Source organism: Rhincodon typus, chromosome 22 (assembly GCF_021869965.1).
Source record: "Rhincodon typus isolate 14 chromosome 22, sRhiTyp1.1, whole genome shotgun sequence".
Classification (NCBI taxonomy): Eukaryota; Metazoa; Chordata; class Chondrichthyes; order Orectolobiformes; family Rhincodontidae; genus Rhincodon; species Rhincodon typus.
The window spans coordinates 14,914,259-14,932,905 of NC_063353.1; the positions used below are offsets into that span (position 1 = coordinate 14,914,259).

At 39.3% G+C, this 18,647-nt stretch overlaps 1 protein-coding gene across 1 annotated transcript in view; it reads left to right on the forward strand.

Moving 5' to 3' along the window:
- The first annotated feature begins 3,635 nt into the window (after positions 1-3,635).
- lrrk2 (leucine-rich repeat kinase 2) overlaps positions 3,636-18,647 on the forward strand; it is a 71,061-nt gene continuing 56,049 nt past the window's right edge. The window contains exons 1-6 of the mRNA XM_048610573.1: positions 3,636-3,641; positions 4,210-4,282; positions 5,773-5,993; positions 7,674-7,918; positions 10,628-10,776; positions 17,938-18,031. Coding sequence (XP_048466530.1) covers positions 3,636-3,641; positions 4,210-4,282; positions 5,773-5,993; positions 7,674-7,918; positions 10,628-10,776; positions 17,938-18,031 — 788 coding nt within the window. The remainder of the gene's footprint in view (positions 3,642-4,209; positions 4,283-5,772; positions 5,994-7,673; positions 7,919-10,627; positions 10,777-17,937; positions 18,032-18,647) is intronic.

Sequence of the window (18,647 nt, forward strand, 5' to 3'; positions counted from 1 at the left end):
TAAGAAACAGAAATTCAAATGAATTAGGGGAAGAATTGAGTCTGGACAAGTTTGAGACACATTATAGGAACATTGGAACAACAGTAAGCCATTTTAGCCCATCAAACCCACTCTGCAATTTAATATGATCATGGCTGATAAAACAGTTCAGTGCTTTTTATTCACCCCATCCTCATAACCTTGCATGCCACTGGAAATCGTAAATCTTTCAATCAGTAACTTTAAATATACTCAAAAACTGAGCCACCAGAGCCCTTTGTGGTAGAGATTTCTGAAAATTCACAATTCTGATTAAACTTCTCCTCATCTTGGACTTAAGTGATATCCCCTTATTTTTAAATTGTGCCTTCTGCTTTTAGACTCACTGAGCAAGAGAAACATATTGTTGCATCTACTCTATCCCTTTATAGGTTTCAAAGATCACCTCTCATTCTTCAAAACCCTAGAGAATACAAGCATCATTTGCCCAATATCTCTTTATAGAACATTCCTGCTATCCCAGGAACAGGACTGGTGAACCTTTGTTGTGCTCCCTCAATGGCAATGATATCTGACTTAATGAGTTAAGGAGACCAAAACTGCAGACACTACTCCAAGTGTGGTAACCAACCTTTTATACAATTGAAGCAAGACTTTGCTACTCCTGTACTCAAATCCTCTTGGAGTAAAGATTACCATTCCAGTAGCCGCCTTAATAGCTTGCTGTATCTGCATATTACCCTTCAGTGACTTATCAACAAGGACAGCTAGGGCCCTCTATACATCTATACTTTCCAAACTCTTACCATTTCAGAAATACTCTGCACAGAGCAAGTCACAGCTATCAGTTATCTCTTGACTGTTTAGGGGATTCCAAAATTTGTTGACAGTAGTATTGTAGGAATCACGTTTTGTTTTTAATGCAATGGATAATTTATAGTGTTGTCATAGATAATGTTAATGGGTAATTTTACATGGTGAATTTGAAGATTCTACTTGTAATAATTAAAATTGTAGCAGTTTCATGCCAGTTAAAGAAGTGCTGCTGTAGGTCCAATTGTAATTACTTGCTGCCAGCTAAGCCAGAGGAAATAGGAGTAGGCTGTTCAGCACCTTGAACTCGCTCTGCCATACAGTAGGATCGTCGCTAATCCAACAGTCCTCGTGCCCACTTTCTTGCCGTTTTCCCAAATCCTTGATTCCCCTGATCAGCCTTAAATATGCACAAGGATTCTGTCCCCACACCTCTCTGTAACAAGGAATTGGCTCTGAACAGGCTGAGAAGAATTTCCTCTTTGTTACAGTCTTAAAGTGAAGTCCCTTTATTCTGAGACTATGCTGTGTGGTCCTAGACTCTCCCGTGAGGGGAAGCATCCACTCAGTAGTTACCCTGTAAAGCCCCTTAAAAGCCCTGAGGAATATGTTTCAATGAGATCACTTCATATTCTTCTGAATTCTAATAAGGAACATCCCAACTTATTTAACCCTAGTTCATAAGAATTCCTTCATACCAGGTCTCCAGCATCACAGATGCCTATCTTCAGCCAATTCGATTCATTCCACATGATATCAAATGGTTGGAGGCACTGGTTACTGCAAAAGCCACAAGCCCTGAAAACATTCTGGCAATAGTACTGGATACTTGTGCTCCAGAACTTGCTGCAATCCTAGCCAAGCTGTCCCAATGCAGTTACAAAACTGTAATCTACCTGACAATGTGGAAAATTGCCCACGTATGTCCTGTACACGGAAGCAGGACAAATCCAATCCAGCCAGTTACTGCTGCATCAGTCTACTCTTGATCATCAGTAAAGCTGGAATGTGTCACTAACAGTGCTATCAACAGCGCCTGCTCCGCAATAACACTCACTGATGCCTCATTCCACAAGGGTCACTCAGCTCCTGACCTCATTACAACCTTGGTTCAAACATTGACAAAAGAGCTGAATTCTAGAGATGAGACAAGAGTGACAGCCCTTGATATCATGGCCACATTCAATCAAATGTGGCATCAAAGAGCCCCAGCAAAACTGGAATCAATGGGAATTATGGGGCAAACTCTCCACTGGTTGGAGTCATACTTGGCACATAGGAAGATAGTTGTGGTTTTTGGAGGTCGGTCATCTCAGCTCTGGGACATCTCTGCAGTAGTTCCTTAGGATAGTGTCCCAGATCCAACCATTTTCCACTGCTTCATCAATGATTTTCCTCCATCATAAGGTCAGAAGTGAGGATGTTTGCCAATGATTGCAAAATATCCAACACCATTTGCAACTCCTCAGATACTGAAGCAGTCCATGTTCAAATGCAACAAGATCTACACAATTTCCAGGCTTGGGCTGACAAGTGGCAAGTAATATTTGCACCACACAAATGCCAGGCAATGACCATCTCCAGTAAGAGACAATCTAACCACCATGCCTTGACATAGCAGTTATCATTGACCAGTAACTCAATTGAACTCACCATTGACTTCTGGGCAATTAGGGGTAGACAATGAATGCTGGCCTACACAGCGACACCCACGTTCTGTGAATGAATGAATGAAAGAAGAATTAAAACAAAACTTTATGAATACAATGGCTACAAGAACCAGTCAGCGTCTAGGAATATTACAGTGAGTAACTCACCTCCCGACTCCCCAAAGTCTGTTCACCATCAACAAGGCACAAGAGAGGAGTGTGATGGAATACTACTCACTTATCTGGATGAGTGCAATTCCGGTAACACTCAAGAAGCTTGACCCCATCCAGGACAAAGCAGCCTGCTTTATAGGCACCACATCCACAAGCATCCATTCCTTCCATCACTGACTCAGTAACAGTAGTGTGTGTTGTCTACAAGATGCACTGCAGAAATTCACTAAAGATCCTTGGAGAACACCTTTCAAAACCACAACCACTTGCATCTAGAAGGACAAGGGCAACAAATATATGGGAACACCACCACTTGCAAAGTCCCTCCAAGACATTCACACTAAGACTTCCCTAATCTTATACTCCAACCCCCTTTAAATAAGGACCAATTCCTGCTGGAGTATATTCCCAAATATTTTTGGGCTATGTTTAATGAAGGAAAGGGAAGGTTTTGATTTGAATGTATCAGTCGGGTTTCCATACTTCAGTTGCATTATAATTCCTGCACTTACATTTTGACGTAATACACAATATATTTTTGACAATACATAATATATTTTTGGTGGAACCATAGTTCTGTAGAGTATAAAGCACAGAACTAGATTATTTGGTCCAATTGTCTATTTTCTTCCCACCTCTCTTCATTTAAATTTACCAGTGTATCATTTTATTCCTTTCTTCCATGTGCTTATCCAGTTGTGCCTTAAAGGCATCAAAGTGACTGACTTGACTTTTGAGTGAAGAAATTTCTCCTGAATTCAATATTGAACTTATTGATCACAATTCTTTATATTTATGGCACCTAGATTTGATATTTCTCACTGATGGAAACATCTTCTCTGTGTCGATGTGTCCCTTTGGGGTGGGGGGATGGGTGTGTGGAGGCGATGGCCTGGTGGTATTATCGCTGGACTGTTTAATCCAGAGACCCAGATAATGTTCTGGGAACTGGGTTCAAATCCCACCACAGCAGAACATGGAATTTGAATTCAATAAATATCGGGAATTAAAAATCCGATGATGACCGTGAATCCATTGTCAATTGTTGGAAAAACCCATCTGATTCACTACTGTCCTTTAGGGAAGGAGACTGCCATTCTTACCTGGTCTGGTCTACATGCGATTCCAGACGCACACCAATGTGGTTGACTCTTAATTGCCCTCTTGCAATTAGGGATGGGCAATAAATGCTGCCTAGCCAGCGATGCCCTCATCCCGTGAATGAATTAGAAAAAAACCCTTTCATAATCTTAAAATAATCTTAGCCTTCTCAGTTTTCTCAACCTTTCCTGAATCGCATATCCCCTCAGCTCTGATATGATCTTGATTATTTTTTACTTTCTCCAATGTTCTATATTACAGAATATGTATAATACAGCAACAGTGTCTGTAGAATGGACATATTTATAACGCATTACCTTTGATGACCAGTGAGAGTTGTTACATAAGAAAATATAACTTCTGGGCAGTAGAAGTTCTGTGCAGAAAAAAAATGATTGTGTGATGATTATAAAATATTCATACTTATAGTTTAAATTAAATTCATGCAAATGTTTCTGAGCCATTATGTTAAACCAGTTTACTTTACTGACAGAGTTCACTTGACGATGTTGAGCCTGCAGTTAACCCAAGACAGAGATCTATTTCTCATGTAATTCATAAACCAGGTAATGAAAATTACAAATCTGATCTTTGATTTACACTGTATGAAGCCATTCCAAATTAGCAGATATCAAATTCATTATTTTGGAAGAACCTACAGTCTTCATTATCAGTATTGCTGTGTTGACTGTTCTATAAGTTATTCCAACACTTTTGCTCCCATTGCCTTTACCAGAGATATAATCCAAATATTTGTTTTTTTTTCAAGAAAGGTGTTTTCCTTGATTTGTCCTTTTTCTCTATGAGCCCCTGCTATTTCCACCTACTTAAGTATTTATTGTGATGTAATTTATGTATATGTGAGTAATATCAGCTGCCCTTCCACAAGTTTGGCACCATTTTAAAATTTGACCTTATCCTCTAATTCGGTGCTCTGAGTTGGGAAGGCGACGGCCTAGTGGTATTAATGCCAGACTATTGATCCAGAGACCCAGATAACGTTCTGGGTACCTGGGTTCGAATCCCACCACGGCAAATGGTGGAATTTGAATTCAATAAAAAATATCTGGAATTAAGAATCTAATGATGACCATGAATCTGTTGTCAATTGTCGGAAAAACCCATCTGGTTCACTGATGCCCTTTAGGAAAGGAAACTGCCATCCTTACCTGGTCTGACCTTCATGTGATTCCAGACCCACAGGAATGCAGTTGACTCTCAACTCGCCTCTGGGCAATTAAGGATGGGCAATAAATGCTGCTTAGCCAGCGACGTTTTCATCCTGTTAATAAATAAAGAAAAAAAATTCAGTTGCATAACATAGATACATTTTATACTATACACTTTCTTCATGATTTGAAAACCTTGATCGTCTTTTTAACTTGGAACATTTATTCCTGGGATAACTCTTTCAACTCATCTCTGAATCCCTCCAATCTATGACAACTTACTTTTGAAAGTATCTACAACTGCTCATTCTTTGGAAAGTGCAGTGAGTCAAGTGAAATGAGGAATAGTTTATGATTTTATTCTCTTATCTTACCCTTGCAGATTAATTACATTTTGAAGATCAATTAATTTTTCCTGAATATATTATAGTTTTACTAGTGCAAAAAACAATCTGCTCAGGTTGACATGGATTTGAGGGAGAGGAAGTTTAGTGTCTATAAAAATACATTAATTTGAAGTGGCTGCATATGCTTCATAAAAACAATTGGAGTTGCTTGGGGTTTCAGAACTGTATGTATTTTCTCTTGTGTTTCAGTTTTATCAAAATTCATGAGAAACTCTTAAATTTCTTTATTTTTCTACTTTTATGCTAACAACTATAGTACTAAACTTTTTAACGTGTTTCTTTTATTTTTCTATTTCTGTAACTAAGATTTTGTATCTAGGTACTTTGTAAAGTAAGATGGGGCCATGTGTGATGACATGATTCACTTTTCACTATACTCTTGTACCCTATACTTAAGTACACGTGACAATAAAATCTAAATCTAAATGTAAAGAAAGTAACTGGTGCAACATTTGTAAGTTTATGTATGTTTTATCCTAGATTGTGCATCAAAAAGATCTTCTTTTGGAAGTGGGAATGACCACTGGTTGCAGCATGCTACTGAGATAGAGTTCATCTGGTCCTTGGATCTTTCTGCAAATGACTTGGAGCACCTAAACTCCATCAATCACACATGTTGTATTGCTCCACACCTTGAACAACTACAAAAGATGGATTTAAGTCAAAATAACTTAACAAGTTTCTCACAACATTTCTGTACTGTAAGAACTAATTTTTTAATATTACATTCTGTTGTTTCAGACAATTTTAATCAATGAAGATTATGTTTATTTTGATGACCCACGTAACATGGAAAAAGCCAGAAGAGAAATGAATGATGAAGATTTGCATTCTATCGATCTCTATTGTAAAACCTGGAATATCTGAGTAGAACTTGATATGAATATTAAATAGTAGTCTTAATAACACTATATGGTTAAAGTAAAAGAATGACACCAAGTCTGATTTCTTAGCTTCCCTTTTCTCAGTCCCACCGCTGCTATTTTACTCCTAAAATAGCATTTACAGCATGCACACACTCGGTGCTAATGGTGTTGGATGCTTTTGATGAAAGCATTGACATCCAAAGAGCATCTGTTGGAAGTATGCAGAGTAGACAGATCATCAGATCAGTTATCCTATAATTTCAATTTCATGCCAGCACTGCCATGTCAGAACTCCTTGCTCCAGTTAATGCCCTCTATCAGCCTTGCATCACTAAATATGTCTGAAGCAGCAGGAATGACCCTCGTTAACAATATTTAAAAGATCATCAAGCACTTTCAGATTAGTTCATGATCAATCTCAACTGACTGTTGCTGTGATAGTAAAATTCCTACCACTGTCCCTTGGATGATGCCTCAGGTATGCCATTAATAAGTTGGAGAGCACATTACTAGGTTAGTGTGACATCCTGTATGCATTCAGTCCTATAATGGCAGTAGTGAAGGCATCCTCTGCTACATTCAGACTGCACTCTTTGTGGCAATCGAAACCGATTAAATGCTGCATCATTCTTGGATCCACAAGCGTGTTATACTATGTCAGCTACTAATCCACTCTGGTAAAAATAGCATCAAAGCTCCATGAGAAACTGTGTGTTACATTGGTGTTGCACTGTCTCCATGCGGATTCTGTCCTCTTCACTAGTTTTGGCCCCATGGCCTGACCACAGCCTCATTATGGCAAGCATTTCTCCAGCAGAATATTGTTCATCTTACCTGTTCCCTCAGCCTGATAGTAAGATGTTACTGCCTGGGTTTGTGCAATGTCTTCTGCGAGAGGAAAGGAAGTGTAACAGTGTTGGAACAATAAGAGTATGGCATATTGAGAAGTGTGTGAGGCTGTTGGTGCAGATTTGGGTGTGAGAGGTTTTACTTTTACAATCAGTTATAGAATGATTTCCAGTGCCTGTTTCAGTGAACTCCCCGTTAGGAGTACAGTCTGTCCTGAAGTGTGCAGACTGACTTTTACTTGCCTCACAATTGGACATGCAGTAACCTATAGTATACTTGCTCTGGCAGCCTGCTATAATAGTTTGAATTAGTTGACAGCATAAAATTTGTACACTATCTGCACCAGAAACAGTGGATGTTGTGCGATGTTGTGCAATCTTGTTTTGCAAATCCCATGCCACTGTTGTGTTATATTTTGCTGGAGAGCTGGGTTATAGAATTCCTTAAAGAAGCAACAGATTTGTTTAGAAAGTGGCATAGTGTTGACAACATGAAACACATTTAGCACACTTGTCAAGTCAATATTTAATCAGCACATTTGTTAATGTACAAAATGCTGACACAGATATAAATGCACAATCTAATGGAGAAAACAAATCAGGATTTATGATTTGATGAAGGATTTATTATTTCTCTATTGTGATGCTGTTATATTTTTGTCCTCAGATTCTCAAGTGTCTGACAGATTTGGATATGAGCAATAACAAGTTCACCTCTTTTCCATCATGTGTACTGGAAATGCAGTCCATTATGTCCCTTGATATCTCCAGGAACAGCATTGGCCATTCTCTGACCTTGAACTCCACGTGCCCAACCCTGAAAAAATTGAATTTGTCACAAAATCAACTCTCCTCTTTTCCAGAGTCTCTTGATAAAGCCACAGAAAATTTAGAAGAACTATTACTTAAAGGGTAAGCTTTTAGAGACTCTTCTGTATGCTAAATCATACTGTGGTTATTGCCAATTGAATTGTTAGTTACTTAAGCATCATAACTGCTAAAGTTCTGTCTAACACTAACAATATGATTGCAAGTGAAAGCAAAACGTATGCTTGGTATAACTTGAAAGTGGCTCTGGAATTCACTAAAAGAGTGGAAGTGTGTCATGAGCATGATGTTGGGCTGAAGGATGCACTCCATGAAGTTCTGTCAAGATTAGTGTTAGACCCCATCATGTTCTTAATAATGTAAATAAAATGCTTATCAGCTGTTTAGCTTCCCAGATGATGACTAGGAAAGTGAGTTAATGGGGATGTGTTGATGGCAGTATGATTGGCAATGGGAAGCAAATGTAGAGTTTGATAAAGAGCCAGGGATTGGTATAAACTCCTCAACAATCTTCTCAAGTAAGTTCTTTCGGATGTACACTGGTTAAAAAAAAAAGTGGGATATGTATTTAATGAATGGAGTTCAATAAGCTATTGACAGTATACTCTCCACTGACTATATGCTGCCATTACTAAGATATGGTGCAATGTCCCACTCCAAGCGCAGAAACTAATTCACCGTGTCATGAATGAGATCAATGGATTTCACTTTTGACAGACAACGAACTGAGTTGTGGAATGTGAGCCCAAAGCAATATTAACAATCCTAAAACATAAAATCATACAAAATAATTGCCCATGATTAATTGCCATAAAGCTATGGTTTCAGTCATAGACCTTTATCAGTTGAACGAGATAGCTTGAGTTGTCAGCTTTTTCGAAGCTGTTAACAGCTTCAACGGATTTGTCTAAGCATTTGTGCAAAGTTTGTTTCAGAATGTGAGAAAATTATCGTCCCTCACACTTAGATTCTTAAAAAGCAAAATCTTTACATTCACCCATCACTGTAATTTGTATTAGCTCTGTACTTCCTGAGCTTAGCCTGTAATTTAGATCCATCTGTTACCTCATGCTTAAGTGAAAAGTGTTAGTTTTCATAGTTTTATAGGGCTCTTTTAATGATGCAGTAGATGATTGATGAATTGATCACCTCTGGCAAACAAGTCTTTTATTTGCTTCTCAGGCCTAAGTCACCTAATTCAGATGAATGATCCAATCAAGTGTTGTGATCCAAGAATGGTCTTCGAAAAAGAACTAGTTTGGAAGAAATATGCTTCTAACATTGGCTGGAATTTCCAATAAACTAACCACAAAATAGCCTGACTTGATGCCAAAAGCTTTGATGTTTCTGTTGTCCTTTATTCTCTGTTTCATTTTTATTTGTTCACGTTGTTTTTCATTTTGACATATGCTTTAATTATTTTCTACTAACTTTAAGTTATTTCCTAATGCATTCCATGTTGAAGGTAATTTCAACCTTTATTTAAAATTCCATCTGCCTGAAGAAAACCTTAAAGATGGGTGCATTGGTAAATCAGTTGCAATCAGGTCTGTTTTATTGGTTAAAAGATCTAACATTAATCAAGGAATATTTGCATAATTCAGATTTATCTTATTTGTTAATTTCTAATGTCTCTGTTGTATTATTGAGTACAAGTCATTTATACAGCAAAAATGTAAAAGGAATGAATCAGAGACAAGAGTTCAGACCCATCACCATAGCTGGAGAATTTAAAATCAATTTATTGAGTATGGAATAAAAACCAACAACTGATTTTTGTGCATATCTATTTGGCTGACTAATACCCTTTTAGGGAAAGAAAGCTACAGACTTAGTCTGGCCTATGTGATTTCAGACATATATCAATGTGATTGACTGTTAATGGCCATTTAAAACCTAGCAAGTTCGGGCCATTAGGAATTGGTAATAAATGGGGGCTCTGCCAGAATATCTAATTCTAAAAAGGTGAAGTCATCAGTATCCTACAGACTGTAGGGCTGCACTCACGTTAGAGAGACAACTGGTGTGGTTTAACTGAGGGCAACCAGAGGTTGAAAACGAGAGTCCTTGTGTTAACCTCAGCCGTTGTGGGAATTAGACCCACATTGTTGGCATGATTCTGCATTGCAATACACTTGTCCATCACAAACCAGAGCTAACATGCCCCCAAACTAACTTTAATGAATAAATAAAAACTGTTGTAATAGAATAACATAAATTTAAAAAAAACTCTTTCTTTTTTTGTGTATTGTATAACATTTGATATTCTTACCCAGGTCAGAGGTTTTCCTCTACTGTCAGTGGGATGATATTGCAAACTAAATTGTGAGAAAAGAATACTCCATCAGAGCTGGCACTGAATTCCATGTGGCTGCAGTATCAAAGTATATATTACATTTATTTCAAATAAATTCTGAAGTGAAGATCAAGGAAGTAAATTCAGGAAGGCAATAACATTTATATGATTGTGGACTAATCCGCCTCCGCATAGATGCTTCTTTAAGAATTCCCAGAATTGTTTGAAATTGAATTCAGATTATTGATCTGATATTATTTAACATTGAGTTAACATGGAGTAACATTGAATAGGTCTGGAATCACATAAGCCAGACTAAGCAAAGTATTCTTTCCCTAAAGGTTATTCATCAACCAAATGGGTAATCATAACAGTCAATTGCTGGTTTTTATTCCATATTCAATATTTAATGTGGAGCTAATTTTTTTATGTTTTATTTTGTAGATTTGTAAACTTTATTTAAACTTAATTTGAATACATTTTTCTCTCCATTTTAGAAATAAAATGAGGACACTTGTATCATCACTGTGTTTGGCTGAGCTTAATCTACTAGATCTTAGTCAAAACTGCATCTCCAACATTCTGGATACATTTTTGATGCAGTGCTCAAAGCTAGATACATTCAGAGTCTCAGAAAATCATCTCAGTAAGTATACTCAAATAAATTGCAAAGCGGAATTAGTTTCCTTCATGTGAATGTGTACATAGACTAAAGGTAATAGAGTTATAGGCTGGTTAGTTACAGCACAGAAGGGGACCATTTGCATTGTTGAATCCTGCCAACTTCCTCAATGAGCAGTTTAACTTGTCCCACTCCCTAGCCCTTTACTGTAGTCCTGCAATTTTATTTTCCCATTCAATGTTTATTCCAATTTTATTTTGAAAGCTAGGATTGTATCTATCAACCCCACCAGCCTTTCAGGGAGTGCCTTTGAGATCATAATCTCACACTGCTTAAAAAAAAATGTTTTCTTCACATCCCCTATGACTGTTTTGCTAATTGCTTTAAATCTGTGTCTGTGCCCTTTGGATCTCCACCTTTCCACCAAAAAGAGAGTTTCTCTCTATCTGTCCAGACTTTGAAAGATTGATTTCTTAGATGAGCAAAATGAGTTCAAAGCTGCCTGAAATACTTCAACTGAAGCCCTTGTGAATTTTGCATTGTGGCTTTTCTGGAGACTTCACTATAGTTGTGTTTTGTATTTATGATATGTGGAATGTTCCTTACTTTAAGATTTTAGGAAGATTATAGAAAGTGCAGTCATATGTACCAGCCTGTAATTGCACATTTAGTTTGGACATTAAGATTGGATGAGAGATACTGTTTCTATCTTCCCTGTGAACTGATTATATGAATTAGGTGATTCTAAAATGTTTCAACTGTCTATATATTCTGGCTGAATGGTGTCAAATCAAAAGAGTCTAGGGCATATCACTCATTAGAGACAGCTGGAAACTTTTGCAGCAGCAAGTTTCATAGAAGGAAATTGCACCCCACAAACAATAGTATTCAATAGTAAGAGGCACAGACAGGCAGTTCTGTGGATGTGAACAAGATGAACGGATGGTATGTTGCCTCCTGGGTGCCAGGGTCCGTGATATCTCAGATCATGCCTTCAAGATCCTTAAAGGGGAGGGTGAGCAACCAGCAGTCATGGTACACATCAGTACCAATGACATAGGTAGAAAAAGGACTGAGAATATGAAAAACAAGTACAGAGAGTTAGGTTGGAAGCTGAAGTCCAGGACAAACAGGGTAGTTATCTCTGGATTACTACCAGTGCCACGTGATAATGAGGTAAGAAATAGGGAGAGAATGCAGCTAAACACGTGGTTACTGGGCTGGTGTAGGAGGGTGGGCTTCCATTTTGTGGATAATTGGAGCACATTCTGGGGAAGGTGGGACCTGTACAGTAAGGACGGGTTGCACCTGAACCGGAAGGGCACAAATATCCTGGGAGGGAGGTTTGCTCGAGCTATACAGGATGGTTTAAACTAGATTGGCAGGGGGTGGGGAACTGGATTTGTAATTCAGAGGATGGGGTGTTCAGCCTTCCAACAGACACAACAGGGAGTGAGGTTGTTAATAAGGAAATGCGGTTGGTGGAGCATAATTAGAGACACAGATGGTTTGAGATGTGTATACTTCAATGCTAGAAGTATCAGAAATAGGGCGGATGAACTTAGAGCATGGGTCAGTACTTGGAACTACGATGTTGTGGCCATTACAGAAACTTGGGTAACTCAGGGACCGGAATGGTTGTTGGAAGTTCCAGGATTAAGAAATCGGGAGGGTGGGAAAAGAGGCAGGGGAGTGGCATTGCTAGTCAGGGCTAGTATAGCAGCTACTGAAAGGCAGTTCGAGAATGATATGTCTGCAGAGTCAGTTTGGGTTGAGGTCCGGAACAAGAAAGGAGCAGTCACTTTGTTGGGGGTTTTTTACAGACCCCCTAATAGTTGCAGAGAAGTGGAGGAGCGGATTGGGAGGCAGATACTGGAAAGATGCAGAAGTCACAGGGTTGTAGTCATGGGTGACTTCAACTTTCCAAATATTGATTAGAAACATTTTGGTTGTAATAGCTTAGATGGAGTAGATTTTGTCCAGCGCGTTCAGGAAGGATTCCTGACACAGTATGTAGATAGACCAACACAAGGAGCGGCCACTTTGGACTTGGTGCTTCGCAATGAACCGGGCCAAGTATTAGACCTGTTGCTAGGAGAGCATTTTGGTGGTAGCGATCATAACTCTGTTACTTTTACAATAGTCATGGAAAAGGATAGGTACAAACGGTAGGGTAAGGTTTATAATTGGGGGAAGGGTAATTACAATTCTGTTAGGCAAGAACTGGGTAACATAAAATGGGAACAGATGCTGTCAGGGAAGAGCATTATTGAAATGTGGAGATTGTTTAAGGAGTACACACTGCGTGTGTTCGATATGTTTGTCCCTAGCAGGCAGGAAAGATGCGGTCGAGTGAGGGAGCCTTGGTTCTCAAGAGAGGCCGAAAGACTGGTTAAGAGGAAGAAGGGTGCTTGTGTAAGGTTTAGGAAACAAGGAACGGAAAATGCTCTAGAGGGATACAAGTTAGCCAGGAAGGAGCTGAAGAAAGGGCTTAGGACAGCTATAAGGGGGCATGAGAAAACCTTGACAGATAGGATCAAGGAAAACTCGAAGGCTTTTTACACGTATGTGAGGAATAAGAGAATGACCAGAGAAAGGGTAGGGCCGATCAAGGATTGTAAAAGGGAATTTGTGCACGGAGCGTAAAGAGATAGGAGAGGTCCTTAATGAATACTTTTCTTCGGTATTCACAACTGAGAGGGACCTAGTTGTAGAGGAGGACAGTGTGAAACGGGCTGGTAGGCTAGAGGAGGGGATGTTTGTAAGGAAGATGTACTAGGAATTTTGAGGAACTTGAAGATAGATAAGTGCCCCGGGCCTGATGGTATTTATCCAAGGATTCTATGGGAAGTGAGGGAAGAGATCGCAGGGCCTTTGGCAAAGATCTTTTCATCCTCACTGTCCACGGGTATAGTGCCGGAAGATTGGAGAAAGGCAAACGTCATTCCCTTGTTCAAAAAAAGGAATAGGGATAAGTCTGGAAATTACAAGCCAGCTAGTCTTAGGTCAATGTGGGCAAATTATTGGAAAGGGCTCTGGGAGATAGGATTTATGATCACTTGGAAAGGCACAGTTTGATTCATGATAGTCAGCATGGATTTGTGAGGGGTTGATCATGCCTCACAAACCTTATTGAATTCTTTGAAGAGGTGACCAACCCATGGCTGAACGTAGAGCAGTGGATGTGGTATACATGGATTTAAATAAGGCATTTGATAAGGTTCCCCATAGTAGGTTCACGCAGAAGGTAAGGAGGCATGGGATAGGGGGAAATGTAGCAGCTTGGATTCAGAATTGGCTGACCCTTAGAAGACAAAGGGTGGTAGTGGGCGGAAAATATTCAACATGGTGCTCAGTTACGAGTGGTGTACCACAAGAATCTGTTCTGGGTCCTCTTCTATTTGTGATTTTTGTAAATGATTTGGATGAAGGAGTGGAAGGGTGGATTAGTAAGTTCGCGGACGATACGAAGGTGGGTCGCATTGTGGACAGTGTCGGGCTGTTCTAGGTTACAAAGGGACATTGATAGGATGCAGAGCTAGGCTGAGAAGTGGCAGATGGAGTTTAACCCTGAAAAATGTGAGTTGATTCATTTTGGAAGGACAAACTTGAAAGCAGAATACAGGGTGAACGGAAAGATTCTTGGCAGTGTGGAGGAGCAGAGGGATCTTGGGGTTCATGTCCACAGTTCCCTGAAAGCTGCCACAGAGGTGGATAGAATTGTTAAGAAGGCGTATGGTGTGTTAGCTTTCATCAATAGAGGGATTGAGTTCAAGAGCCGTGAAATTGTGCTCCAGCTATACAAAAGCCTGGTTCGGCCACATCTGGAGTATTGTGTCCAGCTCTGGTCACCTCATTACAGAAAAGATGTGGAAGCGTTGGAAAAGGTGCAGAGGAGATTTACCAGGAAGTTGCCTGGAATGGAGGGAAGGTCTTACGAGGAAAGATTGAGAGAGCTAGGGCTTTTGTCTTTAGAACGACGAAGGATGAGAAGTGACTTGATAGAGGTGTACAAAATGATCAGAGGTATAGATAGAGTGGATAGCCAGAGACTTTTTCCTTGGGTGGAGGTAGCTATTACGAGGGGGCATAATTTTAAAGTGAGTGGAGGTAGATATAGGGGAGACGTCAGAGGTGGGTTCTTTACTCGGAGAGTGGTAGGGGCGTGGAATGCATTGACGGAGAGGGTAGTGGAATCGGCCTCATTAGGGGCATTTAAACAGCTATTAGATAGGCATATGGATGATAGTATAAAGTGAGGGTGGAGGTTAGATAGACCTTAGGATTAGGGTAAAAGTTCAGCACAACATCGTGGACTGAAGGGCCTGTACTGTGCTGTACTGTTCTATGTTCTGTGTTCTATGTTCTAAACAGTGATGAGATGATAACCAGACAGTTTTATTTTTAATGACATAGGTTAGAGAATAAATATTGAACAGGGCACAGGAATGAGTATCTTTCCTTCTAATAATGTCATAGATCTTTTAGATCCACCAGTGATAACAGTCAGAACTTGATTTTAGTGTCTCATCTAAAAGAAAAACAACTCTGCTGTGAAGCAATACGTCTATATTCCACACTAAAGAATCAGCTTATACGTGCTCACGTTTCATGTGCTCGAATTTTCCCAGCTCCTGAATTATTTTGTCAATGACAAGTCAGTTGTGAAAATATGGTGAGCACTGAAAATGAAATTCTCAAAATCAAGGAAAAAAATCCAGTTTTCCACCCAAGGTTTTCATGGCTGGATGAGAATCTCACTAGTGAGCAGTGAGAGCCCGATTTGAGTGCATTAGCATCCCATTATTATCTAATCTCGGTTCGTTCAAATGCAGGCTGCTATTTTCCCAATAGAGAGAAAGTAAATGGCACCAAATTCTGAGATGAACATCAGTGTGGGTGTCTGGTGGCTACAGCTCACTAGTATCTTTTCTGAGCCCCGATATTAACCAACATTCCCCAACACCTCAGGTACACTCCATGGGCAGTGACTGCTTGCACCCTGTGTCCATGGACATTTGATGTCAGCAAAACACCTGTCTTACCACCTCATCTTAGCACTTTTGGGACTCGCATTTGATGCAGTTCAACACTGCAATGCTACATTTTGGAGCTCACCGACACTGTATGTTGCAATGCTGCTGCCTGGCTATTTTGTCCACAAGGACAGGCATCCATCTGATGCATTGGAACAAAGCAAAATGCGGGGCTCTCAGCTTGCTTTCCTAATGTTCACTCAGTTTGCATACACTTGGACAGTGACATCTCTGCCTTGACTGTTAACACAGGTAAAGAGCCAGACAGTTTATCACGTCTGGCAGCAGTGAAAATTCGATGGGGAGCTCTGGTCAGTCTAGGATTTGTTCCTTTATCAGTTAGGAAAGGTATCCCGATTAAGTAGGAAGTGCAGAGGTCGGGAAGATTTTAGGGACTGGTGTGGGTGAAAGCTATTTAGATAAAATGCTGTATAGGCTGTTGTGATTGGTAGTCTATGAGCCTTTGTGGAAGGCGGGTGCAGTGCCAGAGTGAGTGAGTGTGTGTGAGGTAGCAGAGAGAACATGGTGGAACTTATCCTCGCGGAGTGCAGAATGTGATTAACTTTCTTGCAGTGTTGCTGTGCATTCCTATTGACTATGGGCAGTGCACCGACCGGGGTGGCTATTTCAGTCCAGGCTGGCAGCATTTGACATAGAGCAAAACTGGAGTTTAAATATGGTGCCTGCAGCATGAATGCTGGCAGTACCCACCATCAAGCATTGCACCACTGTTGAGGGTAAGAGTGGTGTATATTTAATGAGATCAGTAGCATTAGACTGCATTAGACAAGTTGCTAGAACTCCTGGAGGGAGACACTCCATGAAACTTACCAAAATTGATGCACAGCTGATTTTCGGGAAAATTGAGCCCCAAGTCTTTGAGTTAGAGTCAATAATGCTACTGCTGAGCTAAAGGTAATAAATCTACAAAGCCAGTCTGCTGCCTTTATTTCCTACAGTTTCTTTTTATATTTCAGGCTTCTCTCAGGAATAGAAAATCCAGCTATTGCAAATGGGAAAGCTTGTTTGAAGATATTATTTGAAAACACCAATAAAGTCTTGGTTGGGGGGTGGGGATTTCTGCCGACTTTGGCATATTTTTAGCCTCTCAACAAATTTCTTAATGAGAGATACCTAAAATTTCTGTTGAGCGTTTTGGGCTTTTTCTGTGGACTTCCAAGGCCAAAGTTTGGAAAATCTCAAGTTCAGCACAACTTGAGTTTTCATGATGATTTGTGCTGGTTTTAAAAAAGGCACTAAAACCAGGCCTCTTACATAGAACTGTACAGCACAGTACAGGCCCTTTTCCCACGATGTTGTGCCGAACTTTTACCGTAAACCTAAGGTTTATCTAATCTCCACCCCTACCTTATACTATCATCAAACATTAAACTCTGTTGGCACACATCCTATCCTTTTGTTTGTTTAATTAATTATGCTCACTTACAGATCTATGAGGAGGCTCTAAAACTTCAGCTGTGTTTGGGGTGTCAGTGACACTAATAAGAATGTTTGTTTTAAAAAGCCTTCGCATGTAATTTGAATTTATCAGAAACTGACAACTATACCCCAGACTTACTAGGAAATGGACATTTGCAAATTTGTTGTGGAGTTATCCTGTTATGAAGTACTTCTGTGAATTATAGTGAAACAACTTGCAAGAGACTTGTGGAGGGAATAAACTTCAAATGTTTTTGTTGTCTAGAATTTCACATTTAGAATTTTTTTTTCATTGGATAGAAGACAGGATCTGCAATAGAAAGATATGTTCCTTCAGGACATTACTGTTTTCAGCTGGACTTTGCAGAAATAGTTCGTCATTTTAGTTTAGTGAAACAGTGTCAATATAAATTTTATGGTTATGTTTCATAATCAGCATATACCTTATTTCTCCAATGATCTTACAATTTTCATTTGTTGAATTTAAACTATATTATTTCAGTAACAGTTCACAACAATGTTGCATCGTAAGAAAATTAACTTTTTTTCCTTCTTTTGGACTTGGAAATGTTTTAAATCTGACTTTCCTCCCTGTTGAGCTTTATTATTTCTTTTTGACTTGGGTTTAGATTCTGCATCACTGACAAACAAAATTCAACCTGGTAACTTTTGTTCTGTGGTTTTCTAATTGACTATTTCATTTTAACAGGTACATTGTCAGGTTTGCCGTCAAAGATCACTACAATTGATTTGGCCAGCAACAAGTTCGACAGAGTTCCTGAAGCAGTTCTCAAGCTTCAACAGTATGTGCCATAGTCTGTCAACTTTGCTTTATATCCTGTTTGAGTGCAGGAATGAATATATGTGCTCATCAGAATGAGAGATATTATCCTCGAGAGTTGACTGTTTTATGACCTGATGTTTCACATCAAGTGTTTCTAAGTCAAGCAAAATATAACCAGAATTTGCAGCAACATCACATTACTCTGTTTTGAACAATATCTAGTCTCTGAAGTATACTCCCCACAGCAACATTTATTTTTCTCTCAAAATTTCTCCAACTGTCCTTATAGTCTTCACTAACTGAGATTCTAAATTATGTTTGATTGAGCCTTGGAAATAATTCTTGTCAGAATTTTAGCTGAGTCTTAAATTAATTTAATAGAACTGAGACATTTTCCAAAGAAGATTTTTTTCATTTTATCAGTGTGGTCTGATTTAGGTTTCCAGCAATGTGTAATTTTTCACCATGCCACTTTGCTCCTCATTGTTAGCTATTTTCACTAAATGGCAACAGACAGACATGGCCAAATTTGAAATGAAAGACTTATTCAAACACAAGTTTAAAATGTTGGATGGAATCTTGCTGAGACATCATGGGTCTCTCCTGCTTAATGGAGAGCCAGCAAGAGACCTGTG